The following is a 15186-nucleotide window of genomic DNA, read 5'->3' as shown; positions in this document are numbered from 1 at the left end:
ATGTAACTTCAGATCAAGTTACTACCGAATCTCGTAGGTAAACCAGAGTGAGATCCGCACCAGAGTGGTACGGTAATCCTGTTCTGGTGGTCATGCTACTTGACCATGACGAACCTACAAACTATGAAGAAGCGATGGTGAGCCCAGATTCCGCAAAATGGCTTGAGGCCATGAAATCTGAGATGGGATCCATGTATGAGAACAAAGTATGGACTTTGGTTGACTTGCCCGATGATCGGCAAGCCATTGATAATAAATGGATCTTCAAGAGGAAGACGGACACTGATAGTAGTGTTACTATCTACAAAGCTAGAATTGTCGCAAAAGTTTTCGACAAGTTCAAGGTGTTGACTACGATGAGAGTTTCTCACTCGTATCTATGCTTAAGTCTGTCCGAATCATGTTAGCAATTGCCGCATTTTATGAAATCTGGCAAATGGATAAATAAAACTGCATTCCATAATAGATTTATTAAAGAAGAGTTGTATATGATACAACCAGAAGGTTTTGTCAATCCTAAAGGTGCTAACAAGATATGCAAGCTCCAGCGATCCATCTATGGACTGGTGCAAGCATCTCGGAGTTGGAATATACGCTTTGATAAGTTGATCAAAGCATATAGTTTTATACAGACTTGCGATGAAGCCTGTATTTACAAGAAAGTGAGTGGGAGCACTACAACATTTCTGATAAGTATATGTGAATGACATATTGTTGATCGGAAATAATGTAGAATTATTCTGCAAAGCATAAAGGAGTGTTTGAAAGGAATTTTCCAAAGAAAGACCTCGGTGAAGCTGCTGACATATTGAACATCAAGATCTATAGAGATAGATCAAGACGCTTGATAAGTTTTTTTTCAATGAGTACATACCTTGACAAGATTTTGAAGTAGTTCAAAATAGAACAGTCAAAGAAAGAGTTCTTGTCTGTGTTACAAGGTGTGAAATTAAGACTCAAAACCCGACCACGACAAAAGATAGAAAGAGAATGAAAGTCATTCCCTATGGCTCAGCCATAGGTTCTATAAAGTATGCCATGCTATGTACCAGATCTATTGTATACCCTACACTGATTTTGGCAAGGTAGTACAATAGTGATCTAGGAGTAGATCACTGGACATCGGTCAAAATTATCCTTAGTGGAATAAGGATATGTTTCTCGATTATGGAGTTGACAAAAAGGTTCGTCATAAAGGGTTACGTCGATGCAAGTTTTGACACTAATCCAGATGACTCTAAGTCTCAATCTAGATACATATTGAAAGTGGGAGCAATTAGCTAGAGTAGCTCTGTGCAGAGCATTGTTGACATAGAAATTTGCAAAATACATACGGATCTGAATGTGGCAGACCCGCTGACTAAACTTCTCTCACAAGCAAAACATGATCACTTTTTGGTCTTAATCACATAGCGATGTGAACTAGATTATTGAATCTAGTAAACCCTTTGGGTGTTAGTCACATGGAGATGTGAACCAATCACATAAAGATGTGAACTATTGATGTTAAATCACATGGCGATGTGATCTAGATTATTGACTCTAGTGCAAGTGGGAGACTGAAGGAAATATGCCCTAGAGGCAATAATAAAGTTATTATTTATTTCCTTATATCATGATAAATGTTTATTATCCATGCTAGAATTGTATAAACCGGAAACATAATACATGTGTGAATACATAGACAAACAGAGTGTCACTAGTATGCCTCTACTTGACTAGCTCGTTAATCGAAGATGGTTATGTTTCCTAACCATAAACAAAAGAGTTGTTATTTGATTAACGGGATCACATCATTAGGAGAATGATGTGATTGACATGACCCATTCCATTAGCTTAGCACCCGATCGTTTAGTATGTTGCTATTGCTTTCTTCATGACTTATACATGTTCCTATGACTATGAGATTATGCAACTCCCGTTTGCCGGAGGAACACTTTGTGTGCTACCAAACGTCACAACGTAACTGGGTTATTATAAAGGAGCTCTACAGGTGTCTCCAAAGGTACATGTTGGGTTGGCGTATTTCGAGATTAGGATTTGTCACTCCGATTGTCGGAGAGGTATCTCTGGGCCCTCTCGGTAATGCACATCACATAAGCCTTGCAAGCATTGCAACTAATGAGTTAGTTGTGAGATGATGTATTACGGAACGAGTAAAGAGACTTGCCGGTAACGAGATTGAACTAGGTATTAAGATACCGACGATCGAATCTCGGGCAAGTAACATACCGATGACAAAGGGAACAACGTATGTTGTTATGCGGTCTGACCGATAAAGATCTTCGTAGAGTATGTAGGAGCCAATATGGGCATCCAGGTCCCGCTATTGGTTATTGACCGGAGACGTGTCTCGGTCATGTCTACATTGTTCTCGAACCGTAGGGTCTGCACGCTTAAGGTTTCGATGACAGTTATATTATGAGTTTATGAGTTTTGATGTAGCGAAGGAGTTCGGAGTCCCGGATGAGACCGGGAAATGACGAGTAGTGTCGAAATGGTCGAGACGTAAAGATCGGTATATTGGACGACTATATTCGGACATCGGAAAGGTTCCGAGTGATTCGGGTATTTTTCGGAGTACCGGAGAGTTACAGGAATTCGCCGGGGAGTATATGGGCCTTATTGGGCCATACGGGAATAGAGGAGAGAGGCCAAAAGGAAGGAGGCCTACGCCCCCCCTCTGGTCCGAATTGGACAAGGGGCGCAACCCCCTTTTCCTTCTTCCTCTCCCCCTCTTTCCCCTTCTCCTACTCCAACAAGGAAGGAAGGAGTCCTACTCCCGGTGGGAGTAGGACTCCCCTTGGCGCGCCCCCTCCTAGGCCGGCCGCCCCCTCCCCCTTGCTCCTTTATATACGGGGGCAGGGGGGCACCTCTAGACACACAAGTTGATCTTCGTGATTGTTCCTTAGCCGTGTGCGGTGCCCTCCTCCACCATATTCCACCTCGGTCATATTGTAGCGGTGCTTAGGCGAAGCCCTGCGACGGTAGAACATCAAGATCGTCACCACGCCGTTGTGCTGACGGAACTCCTCCCCGACGCTTTGCTGGATCGGAGCCCGGGGATCGTCATCGAGCTGAACGTGTGCCAAGAACTCAGAGGTGCCGGAGTAACGGTGCTTGGATCGGTCGGATCATGAAGACGTACGACTACATCAACCGCGTTGTCACAACGCTTCCGCTGTCGGTCTACAAGGGTACGTAGATCACACTCTCCCCTATCGTTGCTATGCATCACCATGATCTTGCGTGTGTGTAGGAATTTTTTTGAAATTACTACGTTCCCCAACAAATAAGGCCACATGTCAACTCTCATCCCATTCCGAGAACATTTTCCGGCCACTTATAAAATAATATTTCGGACATGCTGCGGGCGCGTGCAAGTGTGTCTGGGCTCAGAACGGACAACGGACGGAACGAGGAGACCGGGACGGATGCAAGTTTTGAAAAACATGATGATGCAATGCGGATGATGACATGATAAGATGCAACACGCAAGCAAATGACATGACAACGACAGCGAATAACTGGAAGACACCTGGCACATCGGTCACGGGGCGTTACAACACTCCACCACTACGAGAGGATCTCGTCCCGAGATCTAGAATGGCACCGAAGGGAAACGGAAAAGGAAGAGAAGAGGTAAAACTAATTGCTTCTTTGACAAACGAGTGAAACCACAACCTTGAGAGGTTGAATAAATTTGAGAAAGAACACAACGAAGGTGAATAAGGTCGAAAACACTGCTTTAGAAAAAAGTAACAAAGAACATTGCGAAAAGACCTTGAGGTTGAAGGGCAAGATAAATATTGAAACCACTCCGATTGGAACAAGATAGAAAAAGATTAAGAATGATATAATTTGGGCAGCATTCCGACTGAAAAGAAATGGAATTGAATAAGAACTTGGTAAGATGAAAAGATACTTGATGAAATCACAGCATACATCCTCCGGAACTGTTGAATGCATGGAACAAGGGGTAAGAAAGATCTCAGACCGCACTCCAGTTGAGAAGATATGCAAGGCTTGATAAGGCGAAAAGAACTAGAAGAGATGACACCATGCTCCGGTTAGATGGATAAGCAGAGGAAAGAACATGATCTTTGACAAAACGAGACGATGGGTGAAAAGAACAACATCGCAATGCCTCCGGAACGAAAGAATAGAAGATAGATAATTGAAATAGGAGAATAGAGAAGAACATGCCAACATCTACCACAAAAGAGCTTGTAAAGGCATCTTAGGAGAAAGGTCGAATGGAGTTGTTGGAAACACAACAACAAAAAAAAGTAAGCTGGTAGTGGGCTTATGAAAAAAAGCTTCTCAAAACTATGAGGTGAAATACTGCCACTAACGGAACGATAGATTGACTTGATATCAAGAAGGAGACGATAAACTTACACACTGGAAGGATAAAAGAACTTGGGTTAATTATAAACACCATAATAGCAACAATCCTTAGGGGAAGCTTTAGGTGAAATATAACCCAAGATAACTCCAACGAAGAGGTTGATGGATTTAACATATCTCACTCTTAACAACATGTGAATCATGAAGCATGAACTCAAATTATCAAGAATGACATAATACCACCTCCATTGATATGGAAGAAAGAATTGCACTCCGGATTGCAAGATGAAGAAACTTAAGCTCCTTAGAAAAAATCTTGATGAACGCTTCGAGAAGGAAATAAATCCTTGATGAACCATCATGTATAGCCTCCATGAAGAAACTCTGGTAACAAAAGAATAAAAGAAAGAGAAATTGGAAACACAAGGTGAAACCTTGCAATGATTTAGATGGATCTCCGTGATAATTAGAGCTTGGAATTCCGGGAAAGAAAAGATAAAGCATCTCGAACTGAGAATATGATATGATGAACCACTCCGGAAAAAGGAATTAATCACTTGAATGAAATAAAAATAAGAATTACATTATGCTTAACCTTCACCAATTAAATTGATGACGAGCAAACGGATTTGGCATATTACTTATTCTCGTAGAAATTATTAAGATAGATATCGCGCCAACTTGAGAATGCCTTCAATGAAACACCGGTGGAATCGAAACAACAAATGAATTGATATGATAACGAAAGAAAAGGAATCTTGCACGAACCACCGTAAGAATTGAAATGACCGAAAGAAAGATAAAGGAACACCGATTAGAATTATGAAATGAAGGAGGATACTTGAGAGAATTTAGATACAAGTGAACGAAGGGATCACGAACTGATTAGAAAATATTGAATGATGCACCGGTAAGATTTGGAGAATGATAGCTGAAGGCTGAGAATGAATAAGTCTTCTGAAATGATGGGCTCCGGAGGAAGGAAAAGAGAAAACAACTCATGAAACGCTTTGGATGGATGAAGAGAATTCCCACCATCGAAAATAATAATGAGATGGTGGCATCAAGCTAGAACCATGAATCTTGAAGAGAATGGAACAAGATTAAAGAGAAACTCTTCTTTGGTATTCAAAATCCGAGAATGACGACGAGAAACACCACCATGAATTGTTGAGACACTCCGGAAGAATCAAAAGCGAAGATGTTGATCCAACGATGAAAAGAATGTGGAGGATCTTGGAGAAAAACATAAGACTTATGATAATTCATTCTTACGTCAAACTTTAGAAAAGAATTTGAGAAGCTCCGAAAAAATAAGAAGAGTCAGGTAAGATCCTGGGAAAAGACCTGTGGCTTAGTGCCCACTCAAAAGATACACCGTTGAAGTGATTTGAAGGAGAGATTGCACCGGTTGAATTAAATGACTTGAAAGAGATAACATCCTCGAAAGAGTTTGAATGAAAGCAGAGTGGAAACACGAATCTTGGAGATATCTTCAGCACTCCGGAATAATAGAATAGTGAGAAGTGAATGAATATGAGGAGCACCGGCATGAGAGGGTATTTGAAACGAGGAAAAAGATATGATCAACACCGAAGGCTTGAATTGGTTCCACCGGAGAAGAAAACGAGTGAAGAGTGACGAACTTGAAGCTTCGTTAGAATCTTCATGAGAATCACCGGATAAGAAAATTGACGGAGAAAAAAATGGAGAGGCTTCACAAGAATAAAAGGATACTTGATTAAGAAATCCGAGTCCTTGAGGAAAAAGGGTGGGAGGGCGGGAAAAACAAAGGTAGCTTGCGACGAATGAAACAAACACCGTTGATAAGAAATGATAATTGATCTTACTGATGTTGAAATGATCGGATCCACTTGAAGAGAAACACACCGTTAGAAAATGATTGACATGACACTCTTGATGATCAAGAAGGATTGGTATTCACATCAGAGTATGAGAACACCATTTGGGGAAGGTATGGAATCAACATTTGACTTCGAAGCAACTCGAATACCACAACTCAAAACAAAACAAAGGATTGGCTCGCAGAATAAGCCGGAACAAGCATATATAGAGATTTCATCCGAAGTTTTCGTGGTGGGGCCTACACGGGCTCGATCGTACAGCACCATCATGTACAAGGCAGTGCACATGACATACGAAGCGTCCCCGAGTCAGCATAGCCAAGGACTCTTTAAGACATAACGAGACCACTGTAAAACCAACCGTGGATAGGCGGACCACTAGACGTCGAACCCCAATTTCATATCATACATCTGTCGAAAAGATATCCTAAGAGCTACTTGAATTCCCACTTATAAACTCCCGAAATTTTCCGGTTATGCAATCAGGTGTTGGGGATACAGGGGAAGCATAATATCTCACCCAAAACTAGCAAATCCTACATCCAGCTGTATCCATCCTTCAACACATAACCAAGAAACCTTCGGAAATCGTCTACCTCAACCTTCGAAAAGCATCCGTTATACGAGTTATGGCAATACTCCCAAACTCCCGCCCCAGTACTGGGTGGCGTCGAGGTTATCTCACCAACAACTGCATAAAAGAGATTTTCGATGTCGGCGAAACTAAACTCAGGTATTCCAGAACTGCAACGATAAAATTGTGACGACAACACCTCGGAGCTCAACTCCCCGGGACACTGCCACAACCCCTAAATGACAGGAGGCACCAAGAACAATGTTCTCGTCACAAATCCATCGGAACGATTCCAAGATACCCGCGTGATCCTAAATTTTTTTAGTGAAATTTGAGAAGAGAAGAGTCAAAACTCTACGCCAGGATGCCTTACCAGAGCGATGAGGGGACTGGGGAGTAAAAAGAATTCCTAAACTCTCCGATATATAATTCCTAAATGACTCAAAACATTTTCTAGACTCAACTTGTCCGCTAATTCGATCAAGCAGTGGGGGCTCCTAAGGTCGGGGAAGGCTCTGATACCAACTTGTAACGCCCTCGATGCGGCTATATCTCCCACGTGTCGAAGCACGACTCAGAGGCATAACCGCATTGAAAGTAATGTCGCAAGTGAGGTAATCTTCACACAACCCATGTAATACATAAGGGAAAAAGATACATAGTTGGCTTACAATCGCCACTTCACACAATTACATGAATAAGGCATTACATCATCCATATACAATCAAGGTCCGACTACGGAACCAAAATAAAAGAAGACTACCCCAAATGCTACACAGATCCCCGATCGACCCCAACTGGGCTCCACTACTGATCAACTAGAACGAAACAACACAAAGGACAAGATCTTCATCGAGCTCCTCCTTGAGCTTGGTTGCATCATCTGCACGATATCATCGGCACCTGCAAGCTGGTTTTGGAAGTATCTGTGAGTCACGGGGACTCAGCAATCTCACACCCTCGCGATCAAGACTATTTAAGCTTATGGGTAAGGTAAAGGTATGAGGTGGAGCTGCAGCAAGCGACTAGCATATATGGTGGCTAACATACGCAAATGAGAGCGAGAAGAGAAGGCAAAGCACGGTCGAAAAAGTATGATCAAGAAGTGATCCTAGAACAACCTACGTCAAGCATAACTCCAACACCGTGTTCACTTCCCGGACTTCGCCGAGAAGAGACCATCACGGTTACACACGCGATTGATTCATTTTAATTAAGGTCAACTTCAGGTTTTCTACAACCGTAAGTTAACAAATTCCCATCTGCTCATAACCGCGGGCACGGCTTTCGAAAGTTCAATCCCTGCAGGGGTGTCCCAACTTAGCCCATCACAAGCTCTCACGGTCAACGAAGGATAAACCTTCTCCCGAGACATTCCGATCAGACTCGGCATCCCGGTTCTACAAGACAACTTCGACAAAGATAAAAAAGTCCAGCAACACCGCCCGAATGTGCCGACAAATCCCGATAGGAGCTGCACATATCTCATTCTCAGGGCACACCCAGATGAGACTAGCTACAAGTAAAACCAAACCTCAAGTTTCCCCGAGGTGGCCCCGCAGGCAGCTCGGTCGGACCAACACTCAGAGGAGCACTGGCCCAGGGGGGTTTAAATAAGATGACCCTCAGGAGCGCGACTCCCAAGGGAAAAGAAAAGGCTAGGTGGCAAATGATAAACCAATGTTGGGCATTGCTGGAGGAGTTTTATTCAAGGCGAACTGTCAAGGGGTTCCCATAATAGCCCAACCGCGTAAGGAACGCAAAAATCCGGGACCATAACACCGATATGACAGAAACTAGGGCGGCAAGAGTGAAACAAAACACCAGGAATAAGGCCGAGCCTTCCACCCTTTACCAAGTATATAGATGCATTAATTAAAATAATAGATATTGTGATATCCCAACAAATAAACATGTTCCATCAAGGAACAACATCTCCATGTTCCAACAAGGAACAAACTTCAATCTTCACCTGCAACTAACAACGCTATAAGAGGGGCTGAGCAAAGCGGTAACATAGCCAAACAACGGTTTGGTAGGACAAGGTGGGTTAGAGGCTTGGTTCAACAATATGGGAGGCATGATAAGCAAGTGGTAGGTATCGCAACATAGGCATAGCAAAAGAGCGAGCAACTAGCAAGCAAAGATAGAAGTGATTTCGAGGGTATGGTCATCTTGCCTGAATTCCCGCAAGGAAGAAGAGCGAGTCCATGAAGAAGACAAACGGACGTAGACGAACGGGTCCTCACAAACGCGACGTTATCGGAACCAACCCGAAGAAGCAACACCGGAAAGAAGCACACAACATAGTAAACAACCATCACACGATCATGGCATGATGCACAACAAGTATGATGCATGTCCGGTTTAATGATACATGTCATGGCATGGCAAAGTGCAACAAACAACACTACAAATTAAGTGGAGCTCAATATGCAACGAGTTGCATATTGACAAAACACCACAACACGTTATTTAGTTCGATCTCATTTATGTACCCAACAATATTAAATGTTGTTAGCATGGCAAGAGGGTGAAGCAAATGGAAACTACCTATCTAGTCAAGTTTAAATGAGGTCGGAAACAACGAACAACAATTTCGGAAACTCCTCATATGCATATATTAGGTTTGGTACTGTTCTGCCCTAAACATAATTTTAGAGTTGTTAAACATGCAAAATGATGCCACCATGTTAAACTAGGCATTTTTCTACCCCATTTACATATAAAGTTTATTAAAATCAGAGCTACGGTTATTTAGTTACGAAATAAATCATTTTAGCAAGTTAATTAAGCAAGTTTAAACAAACAGCATCTTAAGCATTTTAAACATAGATGAAAGTTGCATATTATTAAACTAGATGAAATTCTAAGCAAGTTTCATATATAAAGTTTTTACATATGATGCATGGTTGGAGAGTTATTATATGCATGATCATGAAGGGGTTTTCTGCAAAAATGTTTTACTGGAATAACAGCTAAATTCCTAGATCTGAAAAAAAACACAGCAGGCTGAAACTGGGCGCTCACCATGGGCCAAGCCCAGTTAGTGAGGGAGGTTGGCGGCGGCCTCACGGGCAGGCCGGCTTAGGCGCGCAGCTGGCCTCACCATGGGCCTCGGCCCACTCGGTGGAGGAGGGAGGCCGGTAGGTCACGCAGCTGGGCCTCGCTGGAGACACTAGGCCGACGTGGTGGAGCGGTTCATGTAGGCGAAGGAAAAGGGCGGTCAACGCAGCTAGGCAGGGGCGTCCTCTTCCCTGGTTCGAAAGAACAGAGGCAGGGCAGGGCTCGGCGCTGCTGGTAGTTGCCGAAGACGAAGAGGGAAACGAGCCCGGCATGGAGCGCCGGCGAGATGCGGGCGAGGGAGTCAAGCGGCACTGCTGCCGGCGGGCTTGGGGCGACGCGGACGAGCAGGACAGAGAGAAGGCAGGGGCGCTGGGGATGCAAGGAGCAGCAGCAGGCAAGGACGGCTCCGAGATCTTGACGGGGCGGTGGAGCCGCGAGTCGACGGCGCGAGGAGGACCCGGGAACGACGGGATCTGAAGGAACGGCGACTTGGCGGAGGCCGGCCGGATCTGGAGCGGTCTGTGGCGGCTTGAGGCACCGGCATGGGAAGAAACTCAACGAGGCCATGGCGCTGCAGATGGATGGGTTCGGCGTTGCTGCGGGGAGCTCCTCTCCCGTATGGAGCAATGGGTGGACTTGGCAGCAGGTGCTCCGGCGAGGAACTTGGCGGGGCGACGGATCCTGCAAGGACGCGGCTTGGGAAACCCCGGCGCGGGCGAGGCGAACTGGAGACCGGCGAGGATGGTCCCTGGTGTTCCTGTTACAGAGAGCGAAAGAGTGAGAGATGGAGAGGGAGAAATGGAGGGAGAAGAAAACAGGCGATGAAGAGGAGCGACGGGGAACGCTTGACCTGGCGGGGGGATTGGCAAGGCTCATCGGCGGTGAGATCTTCGGTGGCCGGGGCTCCTCTCCTGTTGGGCTCGAGCGAGGCAACAAGGAGGAGGCAGGTGCGAGGCCTCCTGTTCGTCTGCTGCGGCCAGAAGGACGAGGACGAAGACACGCAAGGTGGAGCTCGGGCGCGCTGGATCGGGGAAAAGGAGGAGGTTGGAGAGGATTTGGATCGGGAGGAGGGTGGCTCTGGTTGGCTGGGCGATGGGATCGAGGGAGATTGAGTGAGGGGATCCTGAGAGGATTAGTGGCGGCGGCCGAGAGGGATGGATGGGACAACTCTCCTAATTTCTAGGGTTTGTCCAAATAGACTAGGAGTGGAGTATATATATACCTCACAGACTAGGTTAGGGGCTACCTCGTCCGTACGATCGCAATCGGACGATTGCGGATAAAATAGCTAGGGAGCCCAATTAACAAAACGAAGATGTTTTGTAGATGTTTGGGGATGATCCGGACCCAACGGTGACGACTGCCCGGGTTGGGTCCGGGACAGTTTCGGACGCGCGCGAGGGGGCTACGGGCTGACGAGAGAGGTTAGGTTGGGCCTGGCGGTAGGTAGTGGGCTATGTAGACGGTCTCGAGCTGAGAGAAGAGAAGAGAGGGAAAGCCCGGCAATAGTTTTCGAAGACCGAAAACGTCCGACGTTTGCCCGGCTATAATGCCGCTATAGTTTAACGGTTGGGCTATCAAACGAACTCCGAATGCGATGAAACTTGACAGGGGTCTATCTACACTATAATAAGACTACATGTCAACTCTCATCCCATTCCGAGAACATTTTCCGGCCACTTATAAAATAATACTTCGGACATGTCGCGGGCGCGTGCAAGTGTGTCTGGGCTCAGAACGAACAATGGACGGAACGAGGAGACCGGGACGGATGCAAGTTTTGAAAAACATGATGATGCAATGCGGATGATGACATGATAAGATGCAACACGCAAGCAAATGACATGACAACGACAGTGAATAACTGGAAGACACCTGGCACATCGGTCACGGGGCGTTACATTAAACATCTTAAACATCTGCCGGCTTAAACATCTTAAACATCTGTCGGCTTACCAATGAAATACCAAGTCCTAGCCGGGTCATATCTCCGACCGGGTCATACCACGGGGTATATCCCCGACTTTAGCCCCCAGTTTAATTTGGATTTATCCATGTTAAACTGATCCTGTAAACAAAACACAAGAACAATTTTTAATAGGTTATGCTCCGGGTTAAATATTCTTGTAAGCCGACACCTGATCATCCTTAACTCCTTGTTATTTCCTTCTTCTAAAAAATCCGGGTCAATAAGCCAACTTCATAATCAATTTGCTGATGTTGGTTTCTCACAGAGAAAGACTGTGAAGAATAATTCATTTGATTCAGCTCCCAATGCTTAAAAATATTGGTCTTCAAATACTCATCCAACCTTCAACCGACTTAAAGATGAAAAAACTTGCCGGGTTATAAATAGATGATGCCGAGTCATAATTGTTGCCGACGCTGGGTCAAAACCGAGAATTTTGAAGATTTCTCTCCCTCATATCCATATTACATGTAGCCCCCAAGTCTTGAGCAGAACAAAGTGATGACTTACGACTTGCTTCAACATAAATATTACCAGTTTGAAGAAATCCATGTTGTTCATCTCAGTCACTAGTTAGAACTGAGTATTCCACATATGTAGCCCCCAAGTGCCGGGTTGTCATGCTTGCAGCAACCTGGGACTTGAAATTGTCGTATGCTCATAAAAACTTAAACCAATGTAGCCCCCAAGGGCCGGGTCATTATGCAATAATGAGCAGGGATTTTATAGATATGATCATGTAGACTTGAACAACCACGTGTAACCCCCAAGGGCCGGCTCATTACAGTGTGATGAGTCAGGTCTTCAATAAGGTGAGCAAAAGTGACTTTGCATTAGCTCCCAAGTATCATGGTACATGCTGGCAGTGACATGGGACTTTCATATTTAATGTAATCTCAACTTGGATAATGTAGCCCCCAAGTGCCGGGTCGTAAGCCTGCAGCGACTCGGGACTATTCCCTCCATTGCAGAATAAATCATATCCATTGATAAAATAATAGCCATTGCGCTAAAGTGACTTTGAAAACCTCAATCATAATATTGGTTATTGATAACCATAATAAAAATCCAGCCATGCTGGCTATTGAAGATTTGAATAATATAACCATTCAATATCATCATGAAAATCCAGCCAAGTTAGGCTATTATCATATATTGGCCACTTAGAGTCTGCCATCCTGGCGGGTTATAGAGACCCAAAAGATGCTTCAAAGATGAGCCATAAGTAGGGCAGCTGGGCCTGACTTGTAAAAAACCAGAAGGCAAAGAAAATATCATAGAATATAAATGAAAAATCAAAATAAATTCGAGGCTTTTGTAGGCTGCCAAGCCAAAGTGTCTTCTTCAATGAAACTAGCCCGAGCCACTAGATTATTCGTGCGTTCTGTGATCCTGACTCACAGTGTGCCCAATCGACATTTGAACCCTAGACAAAGTCTGGTCTTGCTCAAAGACTTATCAGGAGTATGCGGGGCCAGAGTAACAACATCATGGGCCGATTTATCCACCTGGATTCATCCCGACTATCTAAAAATCGTGCTCTCGCATGATAAGCCACCGTTTGAACCTTAATCGAGCTCAGATCTTGGTCGAATACGCCGTAAAGACTGATTGTTAAGAGTTCGGCGGGTCAATCAGGTTGACCTGATGGAGTTGAAGCAGCTGGTTACAGGTAGGATGACCCGGTCAGAGTTTGTTCTCTTTGGTCGAATACGCCTATGTTTGAACAAACCTGGTCAAGAGGGTAGTAACGCTATGTTCTCTTTGGTCGAATACGCCTATGTTTGAACAGGAAGCCCCCAAGTGACATGCTTACAAGTGTGGCGTTGAGCCGATCAAGAGGGCACCGACAGCTATGTTCTCTTTGGTGAATACACCTATGTTTGAACAGGAAGCCCCCAAGTGACCATATAAGTTTTGGCATTGCGCCGATCAAGAGGGTATCGACAGCTATGCTCGATGAGCAGGAAGCCCCCAAGTGATCAAGATAAACCCATAAGGCAGGATACTCATGTTTGAACTATGCATCATGGCGGCAAATTCTCTTTGGCAACCTTTTAGCTTTTCCTAAGAACTCAAACTTGCAAGAGATAATATTCTTCTTGAGCCAGAATTTTAAACCGGATTTGAGAGCTTCAGAGCTTTATGGGAAACAGATTTCCCTTGAACCGGATTTTTGAACCGGAATCCTTCTTTTTGAGCCGGAAATTTTCTAACGGCCTTTTAACTTTTCACCAATATGGCGGTGGCCTCCGGGACCGGGTTATCTTCCCTCCAATGACCCGGGGTCTTGAATCTCACAATATTTGCTAAGTCATGTCATCGTAGCCTCGTAGCCCCCGAGTCTTAAGACTACTCAAGGAGTTGGCTTGAGACTCTCCGAGACTCTCCATGCTTGACCATGATATGACCAGTGGATTGCTGGAATATGTTGAGTCTCGGTGGGTTATAATTGACCTTGTCCATTGACCCATCCGGTGTAGTCAAGGGCCATAGCTTGATGGCCTCTTTTGTAATGGTGAATTGTTCTGCATAAAAAAATTGCACAAACGAGAGCAATTGTTCTCAAAGAAAATAGAAATGTATCAATAGAAACTTGACAGGATGGATTTCGCCTGATTGTTTTATCGAGAATTTATTAATCGTAGGGTTGCAGCAACGATGATCGAAGTGGTGGCTTAAAGAGCGGCACCAGGCAACTTAGAAGGGATCCACCGGGTCATGTTTGACCTTTTTTTTGACCATGGATACTGGGGATCCAAAGTATATCAAACGTATGATGTAGCTCCTTTGAGCAGCTGGTTCCTTTGACTTTAGTCCAACTTTACATGGACAACCGGTCCCCTGTTCTTTCCTTCTCTCCTTAGTAGCAATGGAGCGCGACAGTGAAAACAGGGGCGGAGGACGGTATGGGCGGCAAGCTGGTGGGCATCTTGAACGCGGGAGACGACAGTCAGCCGATGCGAGCGACTCTCTGGACAGCGGAGGCGGGTTAGCCCGGAGCAGCAGAGCAAAAGGGGAGGAGCGAGGTTGGCCATCTTCAGAAGAGTCTGGCGATCCGCCGTGACGACAGCTCGTCGGACGGAGGTGAGGCCCTGGCCATACGGGTCAAGGATGAAGCGAGAGTAACAGGCCGGCTCATCGTGATGGCCAAGAGACTTGACTTTGAGACCACACCCGCAGAAGTGAGGTGAGCGCCGCGGTGACTGCGGCTCTCAGCAGCGATTCGGCCATGCGAGGGCGGCCCGCAGCGAAGGCATTGCAGGGCCAGCGACGACTTGGAAGCAGTAGTGAGACCATGACTTGGGTGAACCGGCGATGAAGTGAGGTCAGCGGGCAGAATGAGGCGCGCTAAGCTGGCT

The 15186-nt window shown here is 45.2% G+C and overlaps 1 protein-coding gene across 1 annotated transcript; it reads right to left on the bottom strand.

The window, feature by feature from the left end:
• Positions 1-9990: 9990 nt before the first annotated feature.
• On the bottom strand, positions 9991-10731 carry LOC147965663 (uncharacterized). The gene is made up of 2 exons (XM_087530553.1): positions 10706-10731; positions 9991-10612 (listed from the first exon to the last, which is right to left on the bottom strand). Exons 1-2 carry the CDS (start codon positions 10729-10731, stop codon positions 9991-9993), a joined length of 648 nt encoding a protein of 215 aa, XP_087386679.1.
• Between the last annotated feature and the right edge of the window lie 4455 nt (positions 10732-15186).

This window comes from Triticum urartu, chromosome 6A (assembly GCF_056163025.1).
Source record: "Triticum urartu cultivar PI428250 chromosome 6A, HENAU_Tu73, whole genome shotgun sequence".
NCBI lineage: Eukaryota > Viridiplantae > Streptophyta > Magnoliopsida > Poales > Poaceae > Triticum > Triticum urartu.
Note: the sequence above shows the minus strand (reverse complement) of the source record. Positions and strands in the feature narration are given on the sequence as shown.